Genomic DNA, 9,287 nt, shown 5'->3' on the forward strand with positions numbered 1-9,287 from the left:
TCTGTGGGGGGGAGGGGGGGTGCTGCTGCTACCATCTGTTATTGGCCTAACTTGCCGCAGCTTCCTTCTCTTTGAAGTCACACAACAAAAACATTTAAATGGCAACCAAAACCTTCCGCAAAGAAGAGATCCGACGTGCCGTCTACGGCACTTGCTTGGTGGATGCGCCCGTGGGAGGGTGCAGCGTTGAGGCCGCGCCTATCCGGGTGACGGTCAGCGTCCGCCGGCGCCGCGGGTGCTGGGGAAGTTTGTCCGGAGCCTGGAGGGAGGCGGCCGCGTTTTCCTTCGTCGACAGGCCGCGGGCCCCCTTCTTGTCCAACGCCTTCCTGGACCTGGAGCACGTCTTCCGGTACAGCAGCGAGGCGGACGCGGACGCAGCGCAAGTTAAGATCTGTTTGACGCTCCTTAGCGGCCAGACGCGCGTGGCCAAAGTGGGCCTGGAAGACTTCCTGGGCCAGCTGATGCAGAGCGGCCGCCCAGAGTGCTTCACCCTGTACGTCTACGAGGGGAAGGTCGCCCTGCTGCAGACCCGCCAGCCATCTCCGGAGGTTCTGAATGAGTGGCTGTTTGACGGGAAGGGAAATGACGCCCACAAAGGGTCATCTTACAAGGACCGTGCCTTCTATGACCCCGAGGTCACTGAGATAGACCAGTGCCAAGAAAAGATGGACACCAGTGACTCAGATGTGAGTGCATGGGAAACCCCCAAAGAAGACTCAGATGTGAGTGCATGGGAAACTCCCGAAGAAGACTCAGATGTGAGTGCATGGGAAACTCCCGAAGAAGACTCAGATGTGAGTGCATGGGAAACTCCCGAAGAAGACTCAGATGTGAGTGCATGGGAAACTCCCGAAGAAGACTCAGATGTGAGTGCATGGGAAACTCCCGAAGAAGACTCAGATGTGAGTGCATGGGAAACTCCCGAAGAAGACTCAGATGTGAGTGCATGGGAACCTCCCGAAGAAGACTCAGATGTGAGTGCATGGGAAACTCCCGAAGAAGACTCAGATGTGAGTGCATGGGAAACTCCCGAAGAAGACTCAGATGTGAGTGCATGGGAAACTCCCGAAGAAGACTCAGATGTGAGTGTATGGGAAACTCCCGAAGAAGGCACAGAGGAGAGTGTAGGTGACTCAGGCGAGGAGAGTGGACTTGACACTGCTGAAGACACAGATAGGGAGAGTGGATGGGTGTCTGAGGACGGAAACTCCGAGAAGTGTGAACGGGAGACTCCCGGAGACTCGGATGAGAGTGGATGGGAGACTCTTGAAGAAGACGCTGAGGAGGAGGCTGGGCGGGGAACTGCTGGAGGCACAGAGGAGCGTGGCGGCGGCCGCGGCTTCCTGGCGAGGCTGGGAGCGGCGTGGCGGCACAACCGCCTCGCCCTGCTACTGGCCGCCGCTGCGGTCTTGGTCTCGCGGGTGCCACTCGCTGACCCTGACGAGTGGCGGTGGGGCGGCGGCGGCGGGGGGCTGTGAGGGGCGTGAGGCGCAAGGAGAGAGCCCCAAGACTGTGTTACTGTTGCATTTTTCATTCTTTATTACAACTCTTATCTATTATCCTACCGGTACAGCTTTTCTACGCACGTACAAACACAATGGGAAGTAGTAGTAGTAGTAGTAGTAGTATGGGTGGGTTGATGGGGTGGCAAGGAGGTGGTGATGGGGTTGGAAGGCGTAACTTGGTAGGTGTTTAATTTTGATGTGACGAGTGGTTGAATGGCTAGAGGGTTGGTGGGCTTGTCAGTCGACGTGGTGGGTTGACGAGGTGGCTGGGAGGTTGTGATGTGGCTGGAAGAAGTACGTTAATATGGGTTTCATTTTGAGGTGACGGGAGTTTAGAGGTTTGGAATAGTTGAGAGGGTTACAGAGTGGAGTTTAGAAATGGTCCCAGTCAAATTGATAGGATTTTAGGCTGGTAGGAGTTTGGACATGACATTCCAAGGGATTTGGGCTGATAAGAGCTTCATTAAAGTTGACCTGACAGTGTAAGTTGATTTTTAGTTTGTCATTATATTGGTAGTAGTGTTATTAGACGAAGGGGGGGAGTCAGAGTCCAGTTGTTTGGAGAATAATTAATTTACAGGAGATTTGGGCAAACAAGAGTCAAAAGGTGACCTGACAGTGTAAGACTTTGCACCATATTGGCTGAAGGGTTGCTGGCAGGAGATATGAAAGAAAATTAGGCTGAAGTACATGTTGTTGGGGGTTTAGTTCGGCAGAAAGTCAGACATGATTGACAGGAGATTTAGACAATTAAGTTTAGCCTGATAACAGCATGTGTTAGAAGTGTTGGAATCAGATCAATCACAGAAGGATTGTGTGTGTCGAGTAAAGGTTAAGAAGAGCTGCTCCGATGGGGCTTTAGGTTAAGAACAGCCAACGAGACTCCAAATAAGACGAAAAGATATCAAGTGTGTTTTGTTATTTAGTTAGCAGGAAAACGAATGGACGTAAGACTAACAATCTTCGTTAACATTACTTCAAAGAACGGCAACAATAATAACAACAATAACAACAACAGCCTCTCACCTCCCTCCTCCGCCACCTCAGAGTAATGATACATTACTTTTCATCCTCCTTTTCCTTCCCCTTCCTTCCCTTCCCCATCTCTCCCCCTCCAACCCCCTCCTCTTTCCCAACCATCTCCTCCCACTTCTCTCCTCCCTTCCTTCTCTCCGTCCCTCTGCCCCTGCCTTGCTCTCCCATCCCCTCCCCTCCCTCTCGTTTCCTCTCTTCCTCCTCCTCCTCCTCCTCCTCCTCCTCCTCCTCCTCCTCCTCCTCATTCCCTCCTTCCTTCCATCGCCTCATTTTCCACAGCTTAGTCAGTCGTAAATCCCGCCAGGCGAGGCAGCCGAGGTAACGGGGTCAAAAGGCACGTGTTTATTATTATTATTATTATTATTATTATTATTATTATTATTATTATTATTATTATTATTATTATTATTATTACTATTATTATTATTATTATCATTATTATCATTATTATTATTATTATTATTATTATTATTATTATTATTATTATTATTATTATTATTATTATTATTATTATTATTATTATTATTATTATTATTATTATTATTATTATTATTATTATTATTATTATTATTATTATTATTATTATTATTATTATTATTATTATTATTATTATTATTATTATTATTATTATTATTATTATTATTATTATTATTATTATTATTATTATTATTATTATTATTATTATTATTATTATTATTATTATTATTATTATTATTATTATTATTATTATTATTATTATTATTATTATTATTATTATTATTATTATTATTATTATTATTATTATTATTATTACTATTACTATTACTATTATTATTATTATTATTATTATTATTATTATTATTATTATTATTATTATTTTCATCATCATTGGAGTTGTTGTAAATATCGTTTCATCCCCAATTTTTTTGTTTTGTTTTCCTTATTTTTTCTTTCACATATTTATCTATCTCTCTATATCTATATTTATCGGTCTATCTTCCTTTTAAAAATGTTATCCTTTGGTCTTTTTTTGCATTGGCTTCACTATGTCATTTTTGTGCTTAGTTATACTTATTTATCCACCTATTTATGTATTTATTCATTTTTTCGTTCAGTTAGCTCGTTAATTACCTAGCTATATAATTACTCCGTCAACCATTTACCAATCTCCTCATGACAGCATTTCTCACACGTACAGAGGCAGCGAGCGGCGGACGAGGAGAGCCATCTTGAGGGGGTTAGCGGAGGGGAGACAGACGGGGCAGCTTCACACCTCACACCTGCTCTCCCTCCCTCCCTCTCCCCCTCTCTCCCTCCCTCCGGGATGCAGTGTTTCGGCGCCACACAGACACGCTGCTTCGGCCGGGTAAGTACTTGAGGCTCTGTTTTGTTCTGCCCCGTGCTTGTAAAGGCTGTGGCAGGAAGGTTGAGGGCGGACCGTTGCTGTGCGGAGGTAAAGGGTGAAAGGAAGGATGGTTATAGCGGTACTACTGGTTGGTGTTGTCGTACAGAAGTAGATGTTGTAATAATAGCCGTGGTGGTTGTGGTGGTAGGAGGGGGGTGTTAGGAATCGTAGAGTTGTGTTGTTCTTGTTGATGTTATCTTTTCTGCCAGCCTCGGTCCACACAAGGCTGCATGTACCCAAGATATTTCTACCTCCAAAGATCTCGCCTGTACCCGCCACACCACCGTTGCTGCGCCGCTCCTAGAAAATCCCCCCCAGCCCCCAGGAAGCCACACACGTCATTCCTGGAACAGCTTGACAGGCCCTGTATCTATAACGTGTTCACCAGCCCGTTCTCGGCGTCTGGTGTCTTAAGACAATGGGGGGAGGCGAAGAGATGAAAGGGAATAGGGAGAAGAGCAAATATGAAGGGGCAGTATAAAGGTAAGATTCAATTAGAGGAGGTGATAAAGGGTTTAACTTATTTTATCTTCAGACACTGTTAAAAGAGAGATTAGCTTAGAGAAATTAGGTTGTAGAAGTTATTAGCACGCAGAAGTAATGAATGTTGAAAGCTGAAGAAGGTGAAGAAGAGAAGGAAGGAAAACAAAAATGCGATGAGAGGGAAAGAGAATAAAAGTTAAGAGAAAGGAATGGATGAAAAACTATAACGAACGAAGAAAAAGAACAGGAGAAAAAAGAAAAGGAGAAAAATGGACAAAAAGCACAAAATAAATGAAAAAGGAAAGAAGAAAAAAGCAAAACGAGAGGGAAGGAGACTAATAGTTATGAAAAGGACTGGAGGAGAAACTATAACTGAGAAGAAAAAGAAGAGAAAAAAGAAAAAGGTGAAAGTGGACAAAAAACACGAAGTAAAGAAAAAAGGAAAAAAAAAGTAACACGAAATAAAAGAGAAAGGCAGAGCTAGCCAGTGAGCCACACGCCCACACCACACGCCAGGACCAGCGAGGGTGTGGAGCATGAACCACAGTGATCCATCACAAACCAGCACGATCCCAAAACCTTCCCTGCTCGATAAACACACTAACTCTGATACACGTGTTTGCCATTACAGTGTCTCCGTACTCTATGGCTGGCTCTGAGGGAACCTGAAGTGCGTGTTGGGCACTTAAATATTATAGGAGCGACTCTTAGCCTTTTTTCTGCTCCTTAAGTGCCGCCCATGTCGAGAGTTGGAACCTAAATCATGACTGACGGATCCCACGCGTGATTCTGATCCTCGACACGCGATAACGTCATGAACAGCACTTACTTGTACCCATATCTCGGCCACGATCTTTTGAGTCGTAGTAGTAACAGCAGTTAGAGGGGCAGTAACAGTAGCAGAAGTAGTAGTAACAATAGTAGTGGTGGTAATTATAGAGAAGCACGAGCATTTGAAGGGCAAGGTCGTGGCGAGGGGGAGTAATTACGCGCGGGCAGGGCAGGAAAAAGCTCCCCCGCAGCTGCCGGAGAGTGATATTCCCGCGATGGGCGAGCACCCGCCGCCGCCACCCTGCCACCATCCTGCCATCAACCTCGCACCCACCCTCCACTCCCTCTTCCACCTTTGCCATCCATTCCTCGCTCCATCTCCTACTCTGCCAGATATCGAACTACCAACTTCCCTCTCCACATCCCCTGAAACCACCCTGCCACTCATCCATCACTCTAATCCACCTCGTCACACTGCCACCTCTTCATCTTCCACCCTGCCAAGCATTCACACACCTACCCCCTCTCCCCTACCACTGCCAACCCTGCTATCACTTCACCCATCCATCTTATCCTCCGCATCCCTTACATCCACTCATCCACTCACCCACCCACCTTGTTTTCCACTTTCCATGCCTCTTACTACCCTTCCACCTTTTCACCCACCCTGTCACCTTAGCCACCTCCCCCTGTGACTCTTCCACCTTTTAACCCTTCCACCAAAACCTTCACTCCACCTCCTCCCGCCATCCTCAACCACCCCCTCCCCTCCACCACCCTGGCACCCACTCCCCAACCCCACCCTGCCTCCCACTCCTCTCCCTCTCCCGTCAACTGTCACCACCTCTCCCGCCATGCCTCCCCCCTTCCCCTCCCCTCCCTCCCCTGACGGAGCCGCCTGCATGTTCCCTGAATGATGAATATTCCTGGAAAATGTTGAAAAATGTGCAAACCATCTGGGGCCTTGCTTATGTGTGTGTGTGTGTGTGTGCGTGTTGCTTTCGGTACTTAAATTTGATTGCACGTTCACTCTGTTTATATATTACTGTTCCATAAGTAGAATAGTATTAGTATTATTATTATTATTATTAGTAGTAGTAGTAGTAGTATTGGAACCCCTATCGCTCATATCATTTGTTCTCTCTGTGTGTGCAGATTTTTGGTTCTTGCCTTTTTTGTTGTAAATATTATTGTTGTTGTTGTTGTTGTTTTATTGTCACGTACATTTTATATTCCCTGAAGCTCCCGTCGGTGTTTGTGTGTTGGAGAGAGAGAGAGAGAGAGAGAGAGAGAGAGAGAGAGAGAGAGAGAGAGAGAGAGAGAGAGAGAGAGAGAGAGAGAGAGAGAGAGAGAGAGAAAAAAGCTTGTGGTAATTGATATCGGCATTTACATCCGATGGGCAGGAACATTGGAGGGATGTTGTAACAAACGTAACGGGAAGGAAAGTGAAGAGTGGCGGAAGTAAGAACAGCGACGCGCACGAGAGGACGAGCGGGGAGAGGGAGGAAGAGGCGATTATTAGCACGCGAGGGTGGTGAGTGTTGGAAGCTGACGAGGGAGAAGGCAAAGAGGTGAAAGAAGGAGAATAAGAACAAGATGAGATGGAAGGAGAGTAATAGTTAAGAGAAATAATTAGAGGAAAAGCTGTAACGAAAAAGAGGAAGAGATATAAAAGAAAAGAGGAAAAAAGAAGAGAACTAAAAGAAAAAAAGTAAGAACTGAAAACACGAAATGAAATAAACGTTACTTTTGAGCTCCAAACCCGACGCTAAACTGTTGGTTTACTGGTATCCGGCGAGGCGATGCAGTGCAGGCATTGTTTTTTTTTTTTTTTTCCTCGAACCGAGTCGTCCACCATTGGAACAACTTTCCCTTCACAAGTAATTAAAGCGAAAACGATTAAATTCCTAAAAAATCGCATCGACCATTACTTTATTGCGACAGGAGTGAACTGAATGTTCCTTGATCTGTTCCGTGGGCCGGCACAGCAGCAGCCTCGTCACTACCAACAAACTCTCTCTTGCCCGCTCTGCAACGCTTTTATCTTTCCACCGGCCAGTCCGCGAAGCCTGGCAGCGCAGGGCCTTATCCACAGAGCTACTGGAGCAGTCCTTTTTTTTTTTTTTCTTTTTACAACAAAGGAGACAGCTCAAGGGCACATAAAAAAGAAAAGAAAACAATAATAAAAAAAGCCCGCTACTCGCTGCTCCCCAAAAAGAATAAAAAGAGGTGGCCGAAAGAAAGGTCAAGTTTCGGGAGGAGAGGTGTCCTGATACCCTCCTTTTGAAAGAGTTCAAGTCGGAGGTGTGTGTGTGTGTGTGTGTGTGTGTGTGTGTGTGTGTGTGTGTGTGTGTGTGTGTGTGTGTGTGTGTGTGTGTGTGTGTGTGTGTGTGTGTGTGTGTGTGTGTGTGTGTGTGTGTGTGTGTGTGTGTGTGTGTGTGTGTGTGTGTGTGTGTGTGTGTGTGTGTGTGTGTGTGTGTAATAGCAAGCTATCTGGGAACAGGCTATCAGACAGACAGACAGACAGACAGACAGACAAAGCTAAACAGACAAACATGCAAACAAAAACAAAGAAACAAGCAAACTGACATAGAGAGAGAGAGAGAGAGAGAGAGAGAGAGAGAGAGAGAGAGAGAGAGAGAGAGAGAGAGAGAGAGAGAGAGAGAGAGAGAGAGAGAGATTTGGACATTTCAGTCTCTTTAAAAACACACCTGTACACGGGCCGTTAATTAACCCTCCTCCCCTGCGCTCCGCCTGACCGCCGGACTCGGGAACAAAACAATGCGGAATTAAATCGCCCGACAGACTCAGGAGCAGCGAGGGGAAGGGGGCGAGGGAAAGGTAAAAAAAAAAAACTAAAGACGCGCAGCACAAAGACAGCATTAGAAGCTACGAGGGAAAGGTAAAAAAAAAAACTAAAGACGCGCAGCACAAAGACAGCATTAGAAGCTACGAGGGGAAGGGAAAGAGGAGCGCCGATGGAAGGAAAACTAACCTGCTGTGGTGCATTTAGGTGGTGGTGATTTAGGACAGGAAGATAAATAGAAACAGTGGTGATGGTGGTAGTAGTTGTGGTGGTGGTAGTAGTACTTAGTTATAGTAGTAATGGTAGTAATAGTAGTTGTAGTTGTGGTGGTAGTAATAGTAGTAGCAATATTAGCTGTGGTAAAAGTAGTAGTAGTAGTAGTAGTAGTCAACCCTCCCTTCTCTTCTCTTCCCTTCCCTTCCTCCTTTCTTCCTTCCCCTTCCCCTAACTCAACCTTCCCTTCCCTTTCTCCTTTCTTCCTTCCCCTTCCCCTAACTCAACCTTCCCTTCTCTTCTCTTTCCTTCCCTTCCTCCTTTCTTCCTTCACCTTCCCCGAAGTCAACCTTCCCTTCTCTTCTCTTCCCTTCCCTTCCTCCTTTCTTCCTTCCCCTTCCCCTAACTCAACCTTCCCTCCCCTTCTTTTCTCTTCCCTTCCCTTCTTCCTTTCTTCCTTCTTCTTCCCCTAACTCAACCTTCCCTTCCCTTCTCTTCCCTTCTCTTCTCTTCCTCCTTTCTCCCTTCCCCATCCGCTAACTCAACCTTCCCTTCCCTTCCCATCCCTTCCCTTCCTCCTTTCTTCCTTCCCCTTCCCCTAGCTTAACCTTCCCTTCCCTTATCTTCCCTTCCTCCTTTCTTCCTTACCCTTCTCCTAACTCAACTTTCCCTTCCCCTAAGTCAACCTTCCCTTCCCTTCCCTTCCCTTCCCTTCCCTTCCCTTCCTCCTTTCTTCCTTCCCCTTCCTCTAACTCAACCTTCCCTTCCTCCTTCCTTTCTTTCTGGTAGAATTTAACATCAAAGAGCGCTGCTTCTGGTGCCAAATGTTTGGGGGAAAATTTTCAAGTGTTTGCCCCATCTGGCAAAAATCCTGGATACGCCAACTGTGCCAATGTGAGAAACGAATAAACGATATGCTGCCTAATACTATATTATGTATGAGATTGTAACAGTTATGTCTATGTAACCAGTCACAGTCTTAGTCAGGAAAGCAGGGCATGTCAGTATTGAGTGGCTAGTTACACTAAGGTCTTTCCAGTTTCACTTTGCGCTAAAGTAACATGTGAGACATGTCATGTTACTTAATATG

At 45.9% G+C, this 9,287-nt stretch overlaps 1 protein-coding gene across 2 annotated transcripts; it reads left to right on the top strand.

Annotated features, from left to right (window-relative positions):
- Positions 1 to 85: 85 nt before the first annotated feature.
- LOC126990010 (uncharacterized) lies at positions 86 to 1,533 on the top strand. Of its 2 annotated transcripts, none has more exons than XM_050848591.1 (2): positions 86 to 938; positions 1,119 to 1,533. In XM_050848591.1, exons 1-2 carry the CDS (start codon positions 99 to 101, stop codon positions 1,476 to 1,478), a joined length of 1,200 nt encoding a protein of 399 aa, XP_050704548.1. In that variant the 5' UTR covers positions 86 to 98; the 3' UTR covers positions 1,479 to 1,533. The 2 variants fall into 2 exon arrangements, with proteins under 2 accessions (XP_050704548.1, XP_050704549.1); XM_050848592.1 differs by having other exon boundaries at positions 86 to 902.
- The last annotated feature ends 7,754 nt before the right edge of the window (positions 1,534 to 9,287 follow it).

This window comes from Eriocheir sinensis, unplaced genomic scaffold, assembly GCF_024679095.1.
Source record: "Eriocheir sinensis breed Jianghai 21 unplaced genomic scaffold, ASM2467909v1 Scaffold141, whole genome shotgun sequence".
NCBI lineage: Eukaryota > Metazoa > Arthropoda > Malacostraca > Decapoda > Varunidae > Eriocheir > Eriocheir sinensis.